At 36.8% G+C, this 24,660-nt stretch overlaps 3 protein-coding genes across 8 annotated transcripts in view; 2 read left to right on the plus strand and 1 right to left on the minus strand.

The window, feature by feature from the left end:
• The window catches only part of DNAAF4 (dynein axonemal assembly factor 4), a 47,268-nt gene extending 38,800 nt beyond the window's left edge, over positions 1-8,468 (plus strand). The window contains exons 12-13 of the transcript XR_012073294.1: positions 3,153-3,292; positions 8,286-8,468. The gene's annotated coding sequence lies outside the window, so the exon portion shown is untranslated. The remainder of the gene's footprint in view (positions 1-3,152; positions 3,293-8,285) is intronic.
• PIERCE2 (piercer of microtubule wall 2) lies at positions 2,506-10,051 on the minus strand. Its single transcript, XM_006210994.4, has 2 exons — positions 9,744-10,051; positions 2,506-3,056 (listed from the first exon to the last, which is right to left on the minus strand). The coding sequence occupies exons 1-2, from the start codon at positions 9,759-9,761 to the stop codon at positions 2,709-2,711; spliced, it is 366 nt and encodes a 121-aa protein (XP_006211056.1). The 5' UTR covers positions 9,762-10,051; the 3' UTR covers positions 2,506-2,708.
• Positions 10,052-10,194: 143 nt separating this feature from the next.
• CCPG1 (cell cycle progression 1) overlaps positions 10,195-24,660 on the plus strand; it is a 62,595-nt gene continuing 48,129 nt past the window's right edge. For all 6 annotated transcript variants that reach the window (XR_012073293.1, XM_072962383.1, XM_072962382.1 and 3 more), the window contains exon 1: positions 10,195-10,331. The gene's annotated coding sequence lies outside the window, so the exon portion shown is untranslated. The remainder of the gene's footprint in view (positions 10,332-24,660) is intronic.

The raw sequence follows: 24,660 nt of genomic DNA on the forward strand, positions 1-24,660 counted from the left end.
GCATCCTAGTTCTAAATATACTATAAGTTGGTGAATAATTCTGTATTTATCCTATCCATACCTTTGATTTTTCTTTATAGAACTGATTACCATTGGGTCAGTGGTTCTCAAAATGTGGTTCCATCAAAATACAAATATGCTATATTATAATCCTATCTTTAAAAAGGAACCTTTTGCCCCACGTCTATTTCTAGCTATCACCGCATTTCTCTGTTCAGCGTACAGCAAAATGACTAAAACATAGTTTTTACTTCTTTCAATCTTTCTTAAATCTATTCCAGTACAGTTTTTCTCTCTAGGACCTCACCGAACAGTTCTTGTTGAGGTCACCAGTGATCTCTCCAGGCCTAATCAAACCCTCAGGTCTCAGTCCATGCACTAGCTCCCCAAATCATTTCACACAGCTGGGCCATTCCCTCATATTGAAACAAGTTCTTTATGTGGCTTTGGGGCATCCCACTCTTCCTCATTTCTTCCCACTTCACTCGTCACTTCTTGGTCTCATCTGTTCATGCCTGATCATCCCCGACTTCTAAATGTTAGAGTTCCCTGGAGATTTGTCCTCAGGTCTCTCTTCTGCCTACACTTTGTTGTCTTATCTGGTCTCATGATTTTAAATAATATCATTGTGTAGATGTTGTTTAAATTGATTATATTCAACGTGGGCTTCTCCCTTGAACTCCAGACTTGATATTTAGTTGCCTCAACAGCTTGAACCCCCTTCAGTTCCTTCAGGAGTGTGATCAAATACCAGTTTATACCCTTCCCTACCTAAAATAACTCCTTGCCCAAGCACGCCTCCCCAACCCTATTTTATTTTTCCCTCGTAACTCTTATTGCCTGGCGTATTTTACACATGTAGACATATATAAACATTTACATGTAAAGAACATGTAAATAAAGTTTTTACATAGATAAAATTTGTGTAACATAAATACATGAATGTTATATGCATATGGATGTAAATATTTACATGTAAATATGTGCACCTATTTTACAGTTACATATTTATATGTACATATAAATATTTATAAATATTTGTGTGTGCATAAACATGTATAACATACACATGTGTAACAGAAACATATACATATTTAGATTCTATAACATTTATATATGAATATATACATATATTCATACACGTGTTTTTGGTTTGTTTCCCCTACTAGAATTTATTAGACTCTCACCTCCATGAAGGCAGGTACTTAGTGCCTAGAATAGTCCTTGGACTTTAATAGGCACTGAATGACAAATTGGCATTTCAGACTACATGCTTGATTCTGAGATATTCATCCTCTCTTACTTTAGCAACAACAAAAACAAAACAGGGCCTAACCACCTATCACAGTAAGGAACTTTAATCTCTAGATTCTACATATTAAAAAGCTGACTTCACTTGCCACAAATCAAGCACCTACAGTGAAGGGGGGAAATAGTGTGTATAGTTTGTGCAGAGAAAAGGCTGGTAAACTGAAATTCTGCTGCATTATTCACCTGGAAATCTTGTGCACTGCCTTGATTTTTGATGTTTTAGAGGAAATGAACAAAACTGATTTTTTTCTTTCTTGTGCCATTACCAAATACCATATTTTGGGGTAGTTGGAAGCATTTTATGAAGCTGCAGAGTTTGAGCTGTTTTCTTACATCAAGCTATTTTTGTAAATAGAAGGTTCAACTTTTCTGAACCTAACTTTTCTGATCCCCTAGTGACTCAAAAGATTATTCTTTAATTGATGTGAATATCCTGAACCAACAGGGAAAAATAAGAACAGTGATTTTTTTTTCCAGTAAAGGTACTCAGATCTATTTGAACAGGAGGTTTCAACAGATGGCAGCTAAATAAATCTCTGTATACAATGGGATTACAGAGTTTAAATAACTGAACAGTCCATCATCCACCACTACTCATGCTCTCTATTTAAGATATATCAAAGTAATTGCATTTGTAAAAATATGCAACATTCTCTCACATTTCTGTTCTTTTATGCATAACGTTTCTTCTGCCTGACTGACCTTTCCTTTGATTTGGCTTTACCTCCTCCAGGATGTTTCTCCAGATTGCTTTGGTCTCAATTTAAGCAATTCTGTCTCTGTGTCTGAAAGACCTTTTAGATATTTTACAGTACATAAATTATCATGTGTTACTAATTTACTGATCTCATTTTTCAAAAAGGTTGTTTATTGGAACAGTAAAAGACATGGTATTTTATTACTGTGTTCCATTTGCATCGTATAGTGCCTACCATGAGTAGATGTTCAATAAATGAATGAATGAAGTCTTCTCTTCCACCAGTTTGGCTGTGGGAACTAATATTCCTCCACGTTCTAAGCTACTAGTCGAAATAACTGAAAAGCAGGAAATTACTGGTCAGAATCTTCCTTAATTCCAGTTTTTCATGTTAGAGTTCCTGTGTTCCTTTGTCATGATAAATATACTCAGTAGACAATTGAGGTCCTGAAATACTTTAGAAGCTTTTAGAGTTACATGAACTAAATAAAACTAGGATATAATGAAATGCTTTTTACATTTTATTCTATTTTGAACACATTTTTATTTAAGAAGTCACTCATTCAGTTATCTTTTGTAATGCTTTAGGTATTTAAAAAAATTAATACAAATCTTTTTATATTTCAAATTAAGTATCCTAGCCTTAGATTTAAAACTCATTTTTTCCTGAGTGTATTTTCTCTTTAGGAGTAATATATTTTCATAGAGTGTGTTGAAAATTAGGAAAATCAAGGGTTCTTGTTCTGTCAGGCGCAGTGTTTAGAGTGTTATTTTGATAAAATCCAGTAGCTCTGATACGGCTTGAAAACACTTGATCCTTTGGAGCATAATAGCAGGGGAGAAACTGTGGCATAGGTAAAAATTCACCGTAATTACTCGAATTGGTTTTATACATAATCATCTTAGGTTTCGATAGTGAGGTAGCTGTATGGAGTGTCTTTGGGTCCAACATACATGAAAACACAGGATTGCCTGGGTTCACACAAGGAGGCAGTTGTTCAGGTTTCATTTCTGTGTCTGAATTTGAAGCTGAAGTACTTTTCTTATCCTAAAAGATAAATGCATAAAACAATTCTCAATTATGAAGTTCTAAAAAACCCCCAGTTATTTAAACTTAGGTCCAATCCTATCTTTTATCACTCAGAAAAAGTGACTCAAAATGGATCAAAGACTTAAATGTAAAACTCTTAGAAGAAAACACAGGGAAAAAGCTCCTTGGAGTTGGTCTTCATAATGATTTTGTGACTATGACAACAAAACTACAAGCAATAAAAGCAAAAATCAGTAAGTGTGATTTCATCAAACTAAAAAGCTTCTGCACAGCACAGGAATAGCAGAAGAGGCAACCTATGGAATGGGAGAAAATATTTGCAGACCATATATCAGATAAGGGGTTAATATCCAAAATATCTGAAGAACTCATACAACTCAATAGCAAAAAACCAAACAATATAATTAAATAATGGGCAGAGGATCTGAGTAGACATTTTTCCCAGGAAGACTTACAGATGGCCAACAGGTGCATGAAAAGATGCTCAGCATCCCTAACCATCAGGGAAATGCAAATCTAAACCACAGTGAGAATGGCTATTATCAAAAAGTCAAGAGACAATAAGAGTTGGTGAGGTTGTGAAAAAAAGGGGAATCCCCATGCACTGTTGGTGGGAATATAAATTAGTGCAGCCATTATGGAAAACAGTATGGAGGTTCCTCAGAAAACTAAAAATAGAACCACCATATGATCCAACAATTCCATTTTTGGGTATATAGATCCAAAGGAAATGAAATTACTGTCTTGAAGCGATGTTTGCATTTTCATGTTCATTGCTGCGTTATTCACAATAGCTAAGACATGGAAATAACCTAAATGTTCATCAGAATGGATGAAGAAATTTTGGTATATATGCATGTATATATAATGGAATATTTATTCAGCCATAAAAGGGGATCCTGCTATTTGCAACAACATGGATGGACCTCGAGGGCATTATGCTAAGTGAAGTTAAGTCAGACAGAGAAAGACAAATACTGTATAATCTCATATATATGTGGAATCTGGGGGGAAAAAAGGTCAGACTCAGAAACAGAGGGTAGAATGGTGACTGCCAGGGGCTGGGGGGTGGGGGAAATGGAGAAATTTTGGACAAAGGATACAAACTTATAAGAAGAGTAAGTTCTGGAGATCTAATTACAGTATGGTGATGGTAGGTAACAATGCTGTATTATATATTTGAAAGTTGCTAAAAGTAGATGTTCTCACCACTCCCACACACACAAATTTGTAATGATGTGAGGTGATAGATGTATTAACTAATCTTATCGTGGTAATCATTTCACAATATACATGCTTATCAAAGCATCATGTTGGACAGCTTAAACTTACACAATGTTATATATCAATTGTATCTCAGTAAAGCTGGAAAAACAGAACAGAGGAAAACAAAAAAACTTAGCCCCTTCTACTCTCCTTCTTGGGAGTCCTTTTCTCTCGAGTACATTGACGAGCACCCACTGAATTGCACATATTGGTACAGAGCAATGTACTGTATTTTAGTAAGATTACTTTGGCTGCTGTTAGAATCTTGAATGCATGTGGAGAGGAGGTACAATAGTCCATGTGATTGTTGATGATTTATGGAAGAGTGGTGGTACAGAAAGACTAGTAAATAAATTTGAGACATTTTGGAAGTAGAACTCATAGGACCTGGTGACTTATTGGATGTGGTTGGTGAGGAAGAGGGACAGATCAAGAATACCCCTATGTTTCTGGACAAACACTTGGGTAGACAGTGGTGCTGTCTATTATAATTTAATATTTAATTAACCTATGTATATTTAATAAATATTTAAAATGTAAGTAACTTAGCTGTTTGGGGAGGGAGGGAGCAAAATATTAAAAAGAATGGATACAAAGTACATGTTGTTTTCTAGCACATGCAGGTTAACATGTTTTATCCTTAGTAAAGTCAAATACGTAAAAAACATCAAGCTTCAATAATGAAGATGAAGGAATTCACATGGAACAGACTATACAGACCTTATTAATCACTCAATCAAATCGTTCAACAAATACTGAGTACCTACTATGTGCCAGGCATTGTTAGATGCTAGAAATACAATGATGAACAATATAAACGTCCTAGAGCTTACATTTTATTATATAAAGAACAAGACATAGGAAACCAGCTCAATAATATTAGGAAATTGGTTATTTTTAAAAAATAAAAATAAAACTCAGATGAATTATTTAATACTGATTTAAAATCACATGATAGAAACTAGGAGGAAGTTATTTTAACCTTTGAGAAAGAAGAATATTATAAACTTAAAAGTGACAGATTATAACGGAAAGGACTGATATATTTAACTGCCTAATCTGTACATGAAAACATAGTCACCCAAAATTAAAAAGGCAGACCACAGATTGGGAGCATTATCTAGAATGACAAAGGATTAATATATTTTCCTCATAAAGTCTTTTTTATACCTACATAAAAAAATAGGCAAAGTACTGTAACTCTTACGAAGCAAAGATAATTAACATATTAGTCTCAATGATAAAGACATATCATGGTAGGAAACATAACAGTTTTTTAAAAAAAGTAAGTAAAAACCACAGGGAGTGTTTAAGAAAATTATGATAGCCAGTTTTGACAGTGAAACAGCACTTTCACTGATGATTGCCAGGTAAATTAATAACCCCATTTTAAAAGACTAACAAAGTGCATCAAGAAGTAAAAAAAATTTCATGACTTTGAATCCTGAAATTTTAGTTTTTTGAAGTCTATCCTGAGAAACTTAATTTCAGAAAAAATGCTTACTGTACAGTATTACTTAGAAAAGAAGTGAAGCATACTGATTAATTAATATTAATTATATCTCTTATGCCAAAATTACCAATGAAGTGCCTGAAAATAGTTTATTTTTTAAAACAAGTTTCTTCCTCTACCTTCCATTGGTGAAGATAAATATTAACCCAGCCCTGATTTAATTATCTTAAAATAGTTACAACCTGAAGGGTGAGGTGTCCCTAAAGTTCTATTACTATAAATAGACTTTTTGTTTAGTAAACTTCACCTTGAGGTTGTATTATATTGCTTAATATTTTCTGAAAGATTTGGAAGTCCTTTATAAACAATTTCATTGGTATTTCTAGTTGGGAAAATCAAATATAAATCTAAGTCCCTTTATACATATATCTACTTGTTTTAAATGTAGTGTGGGTTGGTTATAATCTTGAAAAATAGAAAGCTACTGTGAGTTGAACCTGAGCTAAAATGTTTTCTCTATTAACATTCCTAAAGGCCAGCTTTATTTATTTATTTTTGAGGTACAGTTGATTTACAATATTATGTTTCAGATGTACAACATAGTGATTCAGAATTTTTAAAGGTTATACCCCATTTGTAGTTATAAAATATTGGCTATATTGCCTGTGTTGTACAACATATCCTTGTGGCTTATTTATTTTATACATAGTAGTTTATACTTCTTAATTCCCTACCCCTGTCTTGCCCCTCCCTCGCTTCCCTCTCCCTACTGGTGACCACTGGTTTGTTCTCTGTATCTGTGAGTCTGCTTCTTTTTTGTTACATTCACTTGTTTGTTGTTATTTTTTAGATTCCACATATAAGTGATAGCATACAGTATTTGTCTTTCTCTGTTTGACTTATTTCACTTAGCATAATACCCTCCAAGTCTGTCCATGTCATGCAAATGGCAAAATTTCATTCTTTTTTATGGCTGATGTGGTATTCCCACATCATCTTTATCCCTTCATCTGTTGATGGACACTTAGGTTGCTTCCACTTATTGGCTATTGTAAATAATGCTGCTGTGAATATGGGGGGGGGTGCATATTTTTTCGACTTAATGTTTTCATTTTCTTCAGATACATATACCCAGGAGTGGAATTGCTCAAATTAGTGTTTTTAGGGTTTTTTGGGGGGGGCCACTTTATATACCCATGAGTGGAATTGCTGTATCATATAGTAGTTCAATTTTTAGTTTTTGAGAAACCTGCATACTGTTTTCCACAGTGGCAAAACCAATTTACATTCCCACCAACAGTGAACAAGGGTTCTCTTTTCTCCACATCTTTGCCAACATTTGTTATTTGTGGACTTTTTGATGATAGTTATTCTGGCAGGTGTGAAGTGATATCTCATTGTGGTTTTGATTTGCGTTTCTCTGATGATTAGTGATGTTGAGCATCTTTCCATGTGCCTATGTGCCATCTGTATGTCTTAGGAAATATGTCCGTTCACGTCTTCTGTCTATTTTTTAATTGGGTTGTTCTAGCTTTTTATTTAAAAGTACTATAAAACCATATTGCACATCTTCAGTCAACTATTAATGTTCTACTTGAACAATGCCCTTAATAAGCATTTTGAAAGTATTTTTCTGTGAAGAACAAGTCAAACAGACTAATTGGGAAACTTGTATTTGTGTACGTCCTGCTGTAAGAATTATCTAAAGCACATATTAGGTGTCACCAGTTCCGGGTTCTGATGTTGCCACAGATAACAGCTGTGTGACTTTGATGAAATTATTTTGCAAGGCTTGAAGTTCCTTGTCTATGAATATAAAACAAAGGAGATGGATTACACAGTTTTCTTTCCTAATCTGAGGATCTGAGGACTCTCCAAATGTAGCAACAGGAAAGTGATTTTCAGTTATTCGAACAAAAGGAAAGTGTATAGGGATTTACTTGTTATAAAGCCCTTAAAAATGCATTCTTTGGTGTCCCTGTAGGCAGAAAATGTTGGTAGTCAAATAAACCCCCCAAATTTGGCAACTTCTGGAATATTTAAGATCTAAGTCCTTCCATGTCTGAAATTATATTATATATCATCTCATAGAAATTGGCAGGGTACTGTAACTGACTTTTTAAGGTTAAATTAATAGAAGATTGTTTATATGCATTAAAGTTCTTTTACTTTGAAGACTCTATAGTAGATTCTTGTGATTCATGAGGCTGAGACCCTTGAAGAATTCTAAATCCTTAAAACTAGCAAGTATATATTCTCAGTTTCTCCAACTCTAAAATGGAGGAAAGAATATTGACCAAGTTGTCAGGCTTAAGTGAGGATCAAATTTGGGTCAAATTAGGTGGGTTCCTCTTTAGAATAACCCACTGATTCTGAATTGCTGGGTTATTCTACTTAATGTCTCAGCAAAGTTAAGTTTCCCACTGTCAAGACCTGTTTGTTCTGAAATCTTGAGTTCAGATCTGCAAATGTGAAGTATTTACTCTGTTCTTTTCTCTTTTGTACAGATTTGAAGAGTATCAATATAGTGTTAGAGATGTAGCACAAGGCAAGAACTGTGTGACCTAGATTCTAGTTCTTTGTCATCATTGCACCTTTACTTGTATATTGTCTGTAAAATTGGTGAAAAAAAATCTGCCACAGTTCTTGTGGTTGTGGAGAACAAATGAAAATAAATCGGGTGTAAATAAGTTGCCATCTAAATGGAACCAGTTTTTACCATTTTCTTTTTTGCAGGTCTACCTCAATGCATATGCATGATCTTCCAGAATTCAGTTTTGAAATTTACAGGTTAATAACACCTTACAGTAATATGCTACAGTTCAGTAATACTCATGTAATACTCATAATCTTGGAGGAAGCTGGCAAAGCTGGAAGTAGAACTCATCAGCTCTTGCTATTTATTCTTTTTGACACTGCTTATTAATGTATTTTAAATATCAAGAGCACAGATACTAGAGAAGAGTAAGTCACCAGAATCCCATGGTATTACAACAGGTCAGGTTTTCTTAAAATGTCTAGATTACCCAGCCCATGGAAGGCTTCTTAGGTGGAAGGTGCTGCCCCGTGACTTGTGGGAACAAGTTGCAACCCTAATTTACTTTATGGACCCTCAATCAGGTTGCCCAGGGCAACCTCAGTCACAGAGGTTGTGACTCTCAAATCACCCTCTAAAACTGGCTCTAAAATTCTAATCAACTTTGACTCAAAACAGAAAACGGAATCTAGTCAAAAATGGAAGACAAATTAGCTGAAAATTTTTGTTGGCATAATTTGTACCACACAATCTGTAAAAGTTAGTGTCTACCTAAATCTTTTAGCCCCACAGGACAATTCACAAATTTTTATAGACTTAGAAACAAAACACCCACTGCTTTTATATCATAGGCCCTCACTGCAGCTTTCTTATTTGAGTTTAACCTTCTTCAAGTATGGTATTAAAATGTGGAGTTCAAAACATACAATTAAAAACAAAACAGCCCAATACAAAGAATAGTAAGATTATTTCAAATTCTCTACTAGGTTACACATTGGGTCAGCAACTCTTAAGGATAAGAAGATAGTATTTTTCTTAATTTATCTTTTTTGGCCACAATTAGGGGAGAGAGAAACCTTAACCTTCTGTTTCCATGAGAAGTGAGTATAAATGCACCATGTCCTCCCCCCAGTTCCTTTTTTTGATCAAGGCACAATGTAAATAAATGTAAAATTAACAAGGTATATTTTTCTTGTTCAAACTCATCACCGCAGTTAGCGAAGGGGTACAAGCTGCACACTGTCCCCAGTCATCTTCCTACCTTTAGAGGCAACTCTGGCTTACTGCAATGCATGTTGCAACTGTGTGGCCCAGTGGTTGCCGAGAAAGGTGGTTTTTTGGGGGTGGGGTGAGTGGGAGTGCGGGGTGCCCCAAATTTACAGTAAGAGTACCAACAGTCAAAAACGTCCAGCCCTCTGCCCAAACCCACCCAGTCGCACTCGGTCATTCTCGGTATCTTCTTAATTTTTTTCGGCAAACGCAGTCTTTTCCTGCAGCGGATAGCAAGAAGGCCAGCGAGCGCCGAGGGAACGCGACCCTTTTACCATACCCAGTTAAAGCAGCAAAGAGGAGGTGAACCGTAGGCGGCTGGATCAATACCAAGAAACGAATCCTCTTAATCCCGGGAGCCGTCCTCCTGGGTGGAATCCTTCCGAGTGGTTGTAGCAGCCCGTCTCCATAGTAACTGGCCGCGGCGCCTCTCCAGCCCTGGGGCCCGGATGTTGTGAGGCTCACGGCCGCGGGGCCCAACTTCCCACAGCTTCCTGCAGCCTCACAGCGGCGGCTGCGTTCCTCTTCGGGAGTCGTAGTTCCTTTCTCCGCCGCCGCCCGACACGAAGCGCGGGCGGGACTACGAATCCCGGCATGCGCTGCGGCGTCCCGCCGGCTGCCGCCTCCCGGCCGCGGACGCCTGAGAGCAGGTTGTTGTTTTTATGAGAGGCGTCACTGCTCTGGGAGCTGTGACTGCCGCCACCGCGACAGCCAGCGCCGGCCGGCGGAGGTGGCGCTGCTCCCTCAGGTACGGCCCCGGGCGGGTCTGGACCCCGGGAGAGGGAGTCTGGCGGACTGTCGTGGTCCTGGCCGGCACTCGCGGTTCAGTCCTTGCCGAGGCAGTCGCGGGGTGTCCACGGAGGCGGGGGGGGGGGCTGCTCGGGTAGGGGCTTGACCCTTGGCGTTTGCGGCCGCCTGGGTGTCCTCCGTGCGCGAGTCCGCAGCCCCCTCGGCCAGAGCCGAACCCCGAGGCGACTGGTCTGGTGGTCCTGCAGCCTCCGATTCCTGCGTGCAGATGCGAGCGGTGCGCGGGGGGTGCGGGGGAAGCTGACGGCCCGGGGGACTCACCCGCCTTCTGTCGCGGGGCTGGCTTAAGGCGCTTCTCGGTCCTGATTGATTCGAGTCCGTATGGTAAGATGTTATGTGCGTCACGCTGCCGGGTTTTCAGCCGGCCCATCTTTTTTGGTGACGTTTGAGCTCCGTGATGCCAATAACAGAAAGATTAAATATTAAATAATGCATTTGGGATTTCTGCTCGTGCGCCAGAGTGATCATGATGAAATCCCCCTCCCTATCCTTGTCCCCTTCCGCCGGTTCCCTTTAGTGTCGACTTTCCTGATGGATAAGTTCTCCGGAGCAGCAGTCCACACAGTGCCTTGTACGCGTTACATGTTTATTTTTGTTTAACGAATCCAACTTTTTGCCGTGGGGAGCGCCAGTTTTAACTACTCAATTAGGTATTTCGTGGAATGGGTGAAATTTGCGCTTCTTCACTCTAGATTTATTGAAAAAAACCAGAATGGCTCTGTCGTGTAGCTGGAATAGATAATTATTTTAGTACTGAGAATTTTAGCAGATTTGCCTCCTCTGATAAAGTCACATGTACTGGATAGTGCTTGAAATGTCACTATTAGAGCATCATATCTTTGGCTTAAGGTTTGAATCTTAATAGGCCCCACATTTCTCAGGCTGATGGTTTGCTGTTTTGTCCTGAGCTTTGATCATAAAGGGGAAGGGAAAGGAGAAGAAAGGGTATTATTTTAGTGAATAATTTTTAATCCTTTACCCAAAGCTAAAGATGAGATTCTTAAAGAAGCTAGTAAAAGTCTTTCTCAAATAATGTTTAAGGGTGTGGGAAAGTCTAGTTTTTAAATGAAAGTTGGTTAGAAAGTCTAATTTTGTTAACTGTAGAGCTAGAAGTGATTGTGTCTTAAAGAAATAAGACTCAAAGAATACTCATAGTTAAAAAAGTGATTAGATGGTGAAACTACAAGTTATTTTTTCTTTCTATTTTCTGGTATTTTCCAAACTTTCTTGAGGGAGAAAACCTTAATTTTACAAAAGGGCACAGCTGCAGCAATTCCAGTCAAGTGGACTCTAAACGTTAATCTTAAAAAGCAAATTAGCAGCAACAGCAAACTGCATAGGCAGAGCCCCTGTTACTGCATCCACAGACTATGAATAACAAGCTTAAATGTAAATTATTTGTCAGGAAGTGACAAGAAATGCATTGGTTGGGCTGGAAAGGGAAAAAAAGGACAAAAATTCTTAGCACTTGTACATCTCATCTTATTTTGATCCGTTTTCCTTTCTCATTGTATAGTAAAATCAAAGAAAATTGCTTACTTTTCTTCAGTGAAGGCAGTGCAGTCGTGATTATTCCTATAACACCAGGTGACAAAACTTGGGTGTATTAATCTGGAAAGGTCTGGAGATAGGATTTTTTGTTTATTTGTAATCATTTGCCAGTGGAAATAAAGAAGTTGAACAATTACTATAAAATGGGAGACTTTAAGCTTCTTTTCATTGAATCATTTTGAGTACTATGCTTTATATGTCTGTTTTTTTTATTATGCTTTGCATTATTTTCTGTTATAGATACATTGGATATGGGTGGGTAGGTAGCGTATCATTTAGCCCACATTTTGTTTTCTGTCGTAAAGGGCCACGTTGTTCTTTGATGAGAATAGTCTGTGTATTTCTGCAGTCTTGAAAAATTGAACTCACCTCAACTCCAAGTGTTCATTAACTCTTAAAATATCCATTCTGAAGCTTTTTTGTTTTTTAAGCTGTAGAAGTCACACTTCATTTTCTTAGGTTGTTTTCTTTGGAGCTTTGCTTCTCTCCTTAAATTTCAGTTTCTTTTCAGTACTTTCTATTGTTTCCTTTTGTATGTTTTATGTCCTGTGTTGGGCCAATATCTTACTAAATATATGGGTTCATTTACAGGGCATAAGAAAACAGTCATAATTGATTAATATGTCTGATTTTACTAACTGGTTCCACAGTATTGTTGGCTAGGTTCTGTAATTGTATTCTTATCCAAGTTAAATATTTTTAAAAATTAGGTGATTTTGAACTAAGAATTAAGAAGTAGTTTCTGCTTGTCAAGACTATGGACACAGTGCAAGGCCTGTTAAGCCCACAGTATTTTGAAACAGAAAATGCAGACTCATCTAACAATGCAGAACTACCAGAGGCTGAACTGTTTCTGTGTTTGTGTGTGCTTAATGTGAGGATGTTGCTGTACTGTAAGTGACAAAATTTACATTTTCAAGAATTTTCTTCCTGGCAGTTCTGCAGTTTTTGTTTTAAATTTTTAAAGCATTTTAAATATAGTTTTTAAAGGTTACTTTCCATTTACAGTTACTACAAAATATTGGCTCTGTTCCCTGTGTTGTACAATAATACATCCTTGAGCCTATACAGCCAACTGTTTGTACCTCCCACTCACCAACCCCTGTACCCCACCGCCCCTCAGTTGGTAACCACTGGTTTGTTCCCTATATCTTTGAGTATATTCTTTTTTGTTATATTCACTAGTTTGTTGTATTTTTTATATTCCACATATAAGTGATATCATACAGTATTTGGCTTTCTCTGGCAGTTCTGCAGTTTTGACTAAATTAAAAACGGTAAAAAAGTATGAATTGGTTTCAAAGGTCATGTTTGATGTATTGCACCAGATAAACTTGAAAAAAGGTATTTAATTTGTGGAAACCTGCTTACGGGCTGGTAAGGTTTTCTGAAGGAAGTGTTAGCAAGGAAGTATTAGTATTAGCAGGAAGTTAGGGATCTCATTTTTCTTCGTTTGTCCATAAAGCACTATCCTAAAACCTTATTTCTGGTTCATGTTGCCAGCATGATGAAATGTAAAAAGGCAATTGGATTGGGAGTCAGGACATTTAATGATGTTGACAGGTAATTTAACTTATGAGTCTCTGTTGTACATTGTGTTTCACAGTCATTGCCATACTTCATAGGGTATTTGTGAAGATCAAATATGATATAAAAATATCACTTTGTAAGTGGCAGAGTGATCTACCCATGAAAAATATTATTGGCCTGCATAAGTAACATTTACATAAAACATATTCTACATTTGAAGAGTGATGATTTAATCTCATACATACTTTTAGACTGGGAAGTTTAATGGAAAAAAGTCAGATGAGATCTTCATTTGATTTTTTGATAGATTTTCTTGCCTTTTACTAGGCTGAAGGAAACCTGGCCCCTTTCCTGACTGTGACTTTGCACTCTGCTGCATTAAAGGTCCTGAAATCAGAGTGCTTATGTTTGGGCCTTTAATTTTGGTTTTGATTTGTTTTAGTTGTGCATCTAAAGTATAAATCTAACTTAACAGTAGGAATGGGTGGTGTTTTTAACGTTCAGAAATGGTACTTTAAGTTGATTTCATAAACAGCCTACAAAGAATGTGAAATCCCAGCCTTCCAGAGATACAGTGCCTGTGTAAGCATTTGTCTTTCAGGGAAAGAAACAGTTTAGAGCTTAGACTTCTCCTTTTGGGGACGTCAATCCTGCGTATATTACATACAGCATCTGACCCTTGAGATCAACTTCAAGTTGAGTTGACATATAGAACATTCAAGTAAAAAAGTCTTTTAGAAACTTGTTTGAGGACTTTATGAGAGCAAATGTAAGTGAAAGTGAAAGGCAAAGAAATATAACGTATCATGGGGTTGGTAATGACTGCTTATGTATTTGATTAGTTGATAACTCAAATAACATCTTTACTGACATTTTATCTGATATTACTACTAGAAAGTAACAGTGAATGTATACTTAATTATCTATTGTGCACTTAAAAAAATGGAAATCCCTTTGTTTCCCATCTTTCTAGCTTTTTTCGCAAATGACAAGTAAAAGAGAGTTGTAAAAAAAAGGGCAGATTATCCTTTTGTGGAAGGTATGTTTAAAATAAATGAAAAATACAGATATATGATGAATACATATATTTTAACAAGTAAAAACAAATTTTTTTAAAAATTTGAGAGTAGAAGAAAACATAAAGCAAGAACCCAGTAATTTTACTTATTGATTCCCTGAAAAGGGAAAAGGAGCCAACAGACCAGGGGCTTACATTGCCCAAATGAGGGTAAGGGGCCTGGTCAGGCTTTTATATTGGCTTCTCCAGGCTTTTCTAAAATTAAGATATAACAGTCCCGGAAAGTCAGAATTTTTCTCAGAATGAGAATACCTGGTGAAAGGGATATTTACATACTAATGTGTATCTTAATTTGCCCCCAACATTTTGAATTCATATTGTTTATTCACCTTATTTCAAACTTTTTGTCAGAGGTGTGGCTTCTTTTAGGCGGCGGCAAAAATGGATGTTTTTATCTTCAAAAAAAGCAGTGGTTGCTGCTATTTCCCAATTTGAAGGATGTTACATCACAGAATTACTTGTGAAGAAACTGTGTATTGACTCACTTCTTGCAGAATTTGTTTTCAAGGTCAAAACGTTAAATCTGCTGTATATGACAATATTGCTGCCTCTTTCTGAGCATTGCTACTCTAATTGGAGATTTTTTTCCCCCAGATAGCTATCTTTAGCAGTGGAGTTCAGTGTGTAAATGAAAGTCCACTACATTAGAACTAGGAAAGCCTGCTCGCTCTGGAGAGGTTCTTTGCTACCACTTGCAAGATGGGTATAACCAAGAGGCAGGACAGCCATTGGACCCACACTTTGATGCTGTAATGACTACACTGTGGACTCTTCGAAGCCCTGGCTTGTGCTCTCTTTCCTGTGGCATCAGTTTTCCACAGTAAACTTTTGGTACTTCAGATGTAAACATTCTAATATGATTCCCTTAAAGAGACAATCATCCAGAAGATACTTGGATTTGTGTCAGTCATTCATTTATTTAAAATTGGGTTTATCTTTTAATAAATAATGTTTATTTTTTCCTGCTGTTTATGAAGGTCATAAATAGCTCACTGAAAATTTAGCAGACATGTTACATGCAGTTTTAGTCTTTTTTGACAGATACTCTTTAAAATTTTGATATATTGCGTATAGATTAATATAAATAGGGTTTTATTATACACATTATTTTCTGACTTGCTTTTTTCACAGAATATATTATTGATACCTTTCTATGTCAGGACATGTTGATCTACTTTAATTTTTTAAATTGTTGGATTAATTGTAGATATTACAAATTTTAATTTTAATAAATTCACTCTTGGTAGACATTTCACTTTCTAGTTTTTATGTTATAAAAACTGTTCCATCAACCATTCTCACACACATATGTACGTATTTTCCTACTCATGTGAGTATTTCTATCAGATAAATTCCTAGGAAGGAAATGGATAGGAAATGAAAGAGAGTTGATAGGTCACAGGGTACATGCCTATAAAATTTTGTTATTATAAAATTACTCAAAGGATAATACCCATATACATTTCCACTGTTTCTAGTGCCTATTTTTCTGTATCTAACCTGTTAACCTGTTTAATCTTTGATCGTTTAGACAGTAAAATAATCTTGTTTCTCTTTGTCTATCTTTGGTAGTAAGGTTGAGCATTTTTTTCTTATAAACCATTTTAATGTCTTTTATAAATTGCTTACTCATATTCCTTGTTATATTTTCTATTCAATGTTTTAACCTTTTTCTTATTGATTTATTGGTGTACTTTAAATGTTTTGAAAACTCATATATGTTATATATGTTACATAGGTATTCTCAGTATATCATTTTCATATGACTTGCAAACGGGTTTATGATTTTTGTATGAAAAAAACTTTTCCTTTATGATTTTCAGGTTTTGTATAAACCTTAGAAAAAGATTATCTTTGCCTCAGGATTGTAAACTTTTCCTTTTGTTTGAGGATATATTTTGTGGTCTTATTTTGTATATTTAAATCTCAGCCATATTTTTACCAGGTGGTCTTAAAGTTTTATGAAGCCTTATATTAATGGAAATCTTTCACATGGCCAACAAGAGAGATGACATCAAACTGAAAGTCTTTTGCAACACCATATTTATGAAGTTTAATGGAGATTGATTACTGAGTGATGATGCAATTTGGCAAAAAATGGATTTTTCTTTTCCCCCTTTGGGAAGCAGGAGAGAGAAAACAGTGACATTTACTTTCTTTTTTTATTTCAGAAGCATTTTATGTGAAAGTGACTCTTATCTTTCTGCATCTCTTTCGTCCTCTACCTTTCACACCAACCATAGGAAGCTTTTGTGCTGTTTTGAGCAGCCAAAATGGCAGCCAGCACTTTTGTTTCATATTCAGAATTGCCTGTCAGATCTTCTGTCTTTTGATGCTGTTTGGAAAACAGCTTAGTTTGGCCTGTGCTTGGTGAAAATATTTTGTAGCATTTATCTGCTGTAACAGTTAAAAGCCATACAGAAACTTAGTGTTTTTCAAATAAAGGGTTTACTTGACCGTTCTAGCCAATAAGCCTTGGAATTGACTGCCCTACTTTTGTTTCCCACAGCACAAAGGCCTGATGAGTACTAGGCACGCCTAGGCTAGGCTTATTTATTGCCAGAGTTTGGGGACTGAAATAAGATTGACATTATAGATGTTTAAAGAAAAAAAAATTATATATATAGAAACTGAGCCTTCACTTAAGATGAGACTATTTGGAAAAAAGAAAGCAACACAGTGGAAGGTTCTTCCCTCCCACAGTGAACAGGATTGAAGACCCTTTAGTTCCCCGAAGAGATATTTCTCGCCATTTACCTCCAGAAGTATTTATGTCACAGTACTGTTTAAAATGTGAATTTGTGCCAAATTACCATAAAGCATAGTGTAATAGTATTAGTTAGTTAGTAACAGTTTTAGATGCTTAATTACTTAGACAGTGAAAGTCTTAGATGACTTTTTTCTACATCATTTTTCATTGTGATAAAAACCCATAAATAACCTAAGCATCCATTATTAGGGGAATGAACTATAATAAAGCTAACGGTATATTATATAGTCATCAAAGTCATTTCTGAAAAATTTTTAAAAATTGTTAAACAATTCCTCAAGGAAGACTTAAGGAACTGGTTGATTCCAATGCCTACTACGTATATAAAATAATTGGAAGGATATATCCCAGAAGCATTTAAATCAAATTTGCAGCAAATGTAAACTGCAGTACTGCTATTGAGAAAAACTTTCTCTGCCCATGCTTTTTGCTGTTGTGTACATACTCATTCATTTTGACTAAAATGCCCTCCCCGCTCTTAATCTGCACATTTTACTTCTGTATGTACTCACCTTGCATGTTGCCTAATCCTCAAAACCTGTTTTGAGCCCTAAAAGTTAATAACCAAAAGAATCTAGAGCATTGTTATGTAGTTGGTGTTCAGTAAATATTTGTTGAATGAATGTAAATAAATGAATGCCAGAAGGGTTGAAGCAGTTTATAGAGGTAGATAAAATTGCAGCAAGGTAACAGAAATAGAAAAATGAGATAAAGGAAACACAGGTAGGAGTTATGAAATGGACCACAAATGAAGGTATTTCTCTCAGATTATACACTATAAGAGCTTAAACTCTTAGTAAGGCTGGGTATTAAGAAGAAAAACTCTTCAATTACCTTAGCCAACTTCTCAGAATAAGCTCAGTTATTCTAACAGTACCATCAGAAAGAAAGAAATTTCTACTGATGATTCTTACAGAGAAGATGCTTGAAAATGTGTCTGCCTTGTGCTTAACAACGTTTCAATAACAAGATGATTCAATAGGTTTTTTGTTTGTTTTTTTTAATTTGGTGATTTGTTAACATGGTAGATCAGACATCACAACAAAGAAAAATTTAGGTTGAGGGTGAGGTTAGGCATGGTACTTTTATGGGGACTGTCTGTGCTACACAATTGAAGGGTCAAATGCCTTTGTGTAGATGTGAACTAGACTTCAGTACCTTTAATGGTATATTGAGATCATCTTCAGTGGTACATCAGGGAAGCTGGTCTCCTGATAGACACACAAGAGCATCACTGTCTGACTGCTGAAAGTAAGACGAAGTAGTACATAGGCTCCAGCTGGAGACTTTCCCCTTGCTTGATGGATTGTTAGGCTTTTGTCAGAGGTCTTTTTAAGAGTAAGAAGCACAGTAATGGGCCCGACCACTAGGGTCGTGTGGCATTGGGCATCATCAGATTTTCCTTCCTTGCTACTGGAGACTTTTTAATAGGAAACTGAAGTGAGCAACTACTTGCCACACATAGCTGTGGGTGAAATTGTTAGGCAATAATGGATTTCTTAAGCTTTTCTGTTTCAGCCCCTTCGTTGTGGTGGTTGCTGATTTTTAGTGGCCCTAGATCCCTTTTGAAAATAGGCAGGAATGAAAACATCTGTGATTGTGGTATGTTTGAGGCAAGCTTAAGGGTGGGGCTAGACCTGAAATTAGACCTGAAGCTCATTACTATTTCTGATCCTTTAGTTCCTAATCTGAGTAAATGCTTGTATGTCCTTTTCTGTAGATAAAATAGAATATTAAAATGATTAAAGTTGAGAGTGTATTATGTATGTATTATATGACTTCTTCTGACTAGTAGAGAACAGTTAAATTTTTTATGCTGTTATGAAGACATTAAAAGTAAAATTGGAGCTCCTTACCAAAGCTTTGAACTTAATACTAATTAGTAAAGTAGTTCATGAAATAAAGTAATGGAAGCTCCCATTAGGCTAGTTATGCTAAGAAGTAAGAAGTAAATGCTGTACATTCAGGGGAAGGCTAGAAATCTGAAGAAAGGAAGGAGGAAAGCATTCCAGAAAGTGTGGCTTGAGTAAGTGGAGACATGGAGGTAGGGCTGTCCTCCTATACTTGTAGCAAGTAGATACTTTGATCAGGTGAGATAGTTCTGTAGGAGAGAACTAATCAATTGCAAGCTAGGTTAAAGCCAGGTGGTGGAAGCATTTGGATGTCACTCTGAGGAGTTTGACTTTATTGTACAGAATACTTATTCTCAACATCACAGGGGACTTTTGAGTGGGAAGTAAAAAAATCCTAGCACTTGGACTAAGTATTGTATGTAACCTGCAATCAATTTCATTGTTGCCTGTATGTAAGTGTTAGCATTGTGTGTGTTTAGGGAGGGGCCGAGGAAAGAGTTGAAAAATGGCACTGTAGAAAGTGAGGCGTCCCATAGTAATTAAAACAGCATCATTGTTTTGGTGCTGGAATATAGATCATTGGAACTGAGACTATAGAAACTGATTCATAAATGTATGGGACTTAATGTGACAAAAAGTGGCATTTTAAATCATAGGAAAAGTATGCAGTATTTAATAATTGACATAATTTCTGCCTCACACTAAGAGGGAAACAAATCTAGATGCATAGATTAAATAGCTGAATGTAAAAACCAAAATTCTGAAGAAGTATTAGTAGAAAATAGAATAATTTACAATTTCAGGAGTAGGAAAGACTTTCTAAAGCAAAATGTAAAATGTAGATGGTATAAAGACACCCAATTCTCCATCCTCAACATTTGACTGGATAAAGTTTAAAAACATATCTAAGATAAAAAAAAAGCCCAGAAAAAAAACATATCTATGATAGATTTTTTTTTAGTTGAAGCATGCTAGAAAAATATATTTGCAGTAGATAAAGCAGTGAATTCATTCATGACTCAATTTAAAAGAATTTCTGAAAATCAGCAAAGGCAGCCCAGTAGGAAAGTGAAAATAGGAACATCAGAGAATTCACAGAAAATAAAATAAGGATAGCCAGTTAACAGGAAAAGATGCACAACCCCCCTAAGTCTTGGGAAGAACATACTAAAATAGGGAGTTTTTTTGTTTTTCTTTCTTGATTTTTTGTTTTGGCTCATAGCATGATCAGAAGTTAAAGATGGTTGTTACTTTGTTGATGAGATTGTGGAGAAATAGGTAACCTCATGTTGGTGGGAGGCCTCCCTTAACAACCTTACTTAAAATACTAGTACCACCCCTACTCCCTGCATTCAGTTTTCCCCCTTGCTTTATGTTTCTCCACAGTACTCACCAGCAACTGAATTACTACGTATCCTGCTTGTTTATATCTGTAGGATTGTTCTTGGACCAAATATATAATATAAAGGACATCTTGAATGTTTTTATTAGTTGGGATCTTGGATCCTCTTTCCTTTCTCCAACTAACTCAAATGCAGGCATTTTCATATCCTTTGGGGGAGATAAAAGTTCCATAGCCTTTGAAAAGCATTATAGAAATAGGTTCTTGAAAGCTATCTAGCCTGACTGACTCATCTTTGACCACCTTTACAGTGCAGCAGCATTTTGGGGACTTTTGCTCACAGCCCATTGGTTGGCTTACATTGGAACTGTAGACGTGTGGGAGAACAATGCCCCCGTTCTTCTCCATCATGTCCAATTCTAGAAGATACAGCAACAGAAACCTTACCCTCTGCATAGCAAAAATGTAGCTACTCAGGAACCATGAGGGGCACCATATCAGGTAGCAGTCCCTCCAGTTGTACTTTGTGAGGTAAAGTTAAATAGTTGCTGTGTTATTAGTTTTGGCAGCTGTGACCTAAAGTGTTTTAAAATTATGTTTTAAGCCCCAAACTTTCTCTTAATTCAGTCCTCAGCTACCTACTAGATATTTCTACTTGGAAGTGATAATAGCTGTCTCAAATACGATATGCCCTCAACCCAGTTATCAATTTTCCTTTCATAATCGGCTGTTTTTGAAGTCTTCCTGTCTCAATGGCCATTCTACTCTTCTATTTGTTTAGGACAGGGATTATGCCTCATACCTGATATTTAGTACATCAGGAAGTCCCGTTGGCTATACCTTGAAGATGTATGGATAATTTGTCCACTTCTCACTGTCTTTGCCACCATCCTGGGCCAAATTACCATCATCTCACCTGGATTATTATAGTAGCTTTGCAAAGGGTCTTCTGCCTTTGTTCCCTCACAGTGCTGTCTCAGTAGGGCAGTCAGTGTGGTCTTTCTTAATCCTTTCCTCAAAATTCTTCTGTGACTTTTAGTTTCACTTAAGTATAAAAAATCTTAGGATCTATAAGGCCTTCATCTGTCTCCCTCTCCATTCTCTCTCTGTCCTCACCTCTTCCCACTTTCCTGCTGGGCCACTGCTCTCCAACTACACAGCCTCCTTGTTGTTTCTCAGAGATAGGGGCTTTGTTCCAACTTTGTACCTACCTTTCCTTTGGTCTGAAAAACTGTCCCCTCAGTTAGCTGCACAGTAATTCGCTCACCCATTCAAATCTTTGCTCACGTGTACCTTCTTGAGGAAGCCTTTGCTGATCATCTTTTTAGAATTAAGCTCCTCCAACCCAGCAATTTCTATTCTCTTTTCCGAGGCTTTCTCCATAGTAGGAAATAATACCATCAAATACACCATATACTCTACCTGTTTATGTTGTTTATTGGATGACTCCAGTGTGAAAGATGAAATGCACAAGACAGTTGATGATTTTTAATTCAGAGTATTGCAGTAGGGAAAGTTCGTTCATGAATATCTCAAAGAGGAAGAAAACCAAGGAGTTTTATAGAGGCAGGTAAACAAGGGACTTAGGATGGGTGGAAGTGAGTCTTAGGATTTTGTGAGAACAGGTTGGTCCTTTGCACGGTTAGCTATTTGTCCCAACACAAAACAGAATAGGGAAATTTCTCAATCTTCCTTGCTTTCCTGGAGCACAGGGCTCAGATAAAGTTCAACATAATCAATTACCGATAGAATTTAAGCCCCAGCCCCAAGACTCTAATGTGTTTTGTACATTGGTATATTTTCAGTACCTTGCATGTGCTAAGAACTCAGTAGATATTGAATGAAAGATGGATAAAGGGATGAATTTAAAAATGGTATTAACTGTAGGCCTCCTGTCTGCTGAAGTGTGTGATAATACTTGTGTGGTGCAGTCCTTCTACCATAAGTAGCTTTGTAAATGAAATGTGAGAATCCATGCACTAAATTTACATCCTAATATGACCATGTGCCAAATTCTGTATTGAAACCATATGTTTATAATACTTAGTGTCAAATTCTCTTCCATAGAATTCTACAAATAAAATCTTACATGTTGTGAAGAAATGTTCTATAGGGTTTCTTACGAAGTGAGAGTCAATTTAAATGATTTGTCTCCATTCTGAAAGCTCTTATAGGAGTTTTTTTGTTTTGTTTTGTTTTGTTTTGTTTTGTTTTGTTTTGTTTTGAGTGAAAGTAGATTTGTTTAGAATGATGTGCACTCCATAGATAGAGTATGGCCCATCTCAGAAGATGAGGGAGTAAGAGAGGCCAGGAGTTTGGATTTTATCTTGAAGGCAGTGGAGACCAGTTTTAAGTGATTAAGTGATGAAGTGGTCAGATTTATGTTTTAGGATAAACTTAGTATGGGCAGCCTGGTGAAGAAGTGACTGGAGGGGAATTTGAAATTGCAGGCAGAGGTTTGTTAAAGAGCTGTCACAGTAATTGAAGTGGGAAAGGATGAAGTTGGGCTTGGGTCTTGGGGTCAAGGCGAAGTTTAAGTTATCCCAAATGTAGCTATCCTAAATCTAGGATTTTTGACCTGATGTCTGGTGACTTTTGCTTGCAGCCATATTATTTTTGGCTAATGCTAGTCTGTGAGATAACAAAAATAGAAAGTGCAGCAGGAAGATGATCTTAGTTTTGTAGATACTGTATTTGAAATGCCTGAGAAACCTACTGTTGCCAAAAGATCAGCCCCCGTCCCTGACAAACCAAATTGAAACTCAGAGACAGGGTCTTGGAGCTTAGAAGAAAAGAGGCAGCTTTATTACTTTGCTGGGCAAAGGGGACTCAAAACTGGCTAGTGCCTTCAAAACTGTGAACCACCTGCGGGATGGGCTGGGGTGGGGTGGGGTGATTATATAGCCATAGCTCAAACAATAAAGCATTGATAACAATCAACAGAATTATTTTCTTGTCATAAGACTTAGAGTGGTGTCATGATGCCTCCAGGCGACCAATTCTTTATAAGTTTGTTGCCACTTTTTCCATATCCTTATCTCGTTAAGTGTCCAAGGTGTGGTCTTCTTGGTATTGAGCCTGTTTTGTAAGGTTACAGTTCCATGACTTTCTCCCTGCAGAACAACTCAGAAACCAAATATGATTATTACTTTTGATTACTGGAATAAAGCAGAAACAGTAAAATTAATAGCTTTAACAACGGGCCGGGAGCTGTGAGTAGCAACTGGTCAGTCAGTTTTTAGGGCAAGCATAAGAATAAGCAATCTGTTAGCCTAAATGTGGCCATTTTATTAATCCTCCTTCACTATGAGTGGTCATCCAAAAGGCAGTAGGGAAATGTGACTCGAGATTTGGATAAAGGAACTACCCTGAGGAATAAAAGAAAGCTGAGTTTAGAAAAGAGCTTCAAGTTGATCATCTTCATAAAGTCCTCTTACCTTCATAACTTTGTATGATTGTGCCTTTGTAACTTTCCCATAAAGTCTGCTTAGTTCTAAGTTATTATTAGTAAAGCCCTCAAAGTGGGACAGGTTTAGACATTTACCTGTGGCCAAAATAATGGGGAGAGGAATCTCATGAGTTCCTCTAGAATTTTCAGCTTCTTGAGGAACGATGTTTAAGTGTCACTAACTGCATCATGACCCAGAAATGTTACCTTTTTTCTTTATTGAATGTGTTAACAGGCAAGTAAACAAGCAATTATAGCACAGTATTCTAAGTAGTAGAATGGTCAGGGAGTGGTTCACAAAGAAAGTGATGCCTTAGTTGAGATGGGAAGGGTGGGCACAGGAGTTTGGGTGGAGGTAACGGGGTGGGGAACTGAGATCAGAATATTCAAAGCCCTAAAGTTAAGAGAAAGCCAAGCTTTTTAGGGGAATTGAAAAGGTAGAGGGAAAAGGGAGGGAACTGAGCAAGAGAGGATTAGATGCTAGAGACAAAACACTTGATTTTTATGGCTTGTGGGTATTCTCCTCAAGACAGTACTAAAAAATCTTAACATTTTTAAGGAGTGACAAATAATACTATCATTTTAGGAAGATAACTGGGTGTAGTGGGGAGGTTCAAATGCAGTGGCAGCTTTCAGAGACAATGTGTCTAGGTTGGGGCTCAGAAATTTACTTTTTAAAATCTTGCTTTAATTGATGT

Source organism: Vicugna pacos, chromosome 6 (genome assembly GCF_048564905.1).
Source record: "Vicugna pacos chromosome 6, VicPac4, whole genome shotgun sequence".
Lineage (NCBI taxonomy): Eukaryota > Metazoa > Chordata > Mammalia > Artiodactyla > Camelidae > Vicugna > Vicugna pacos.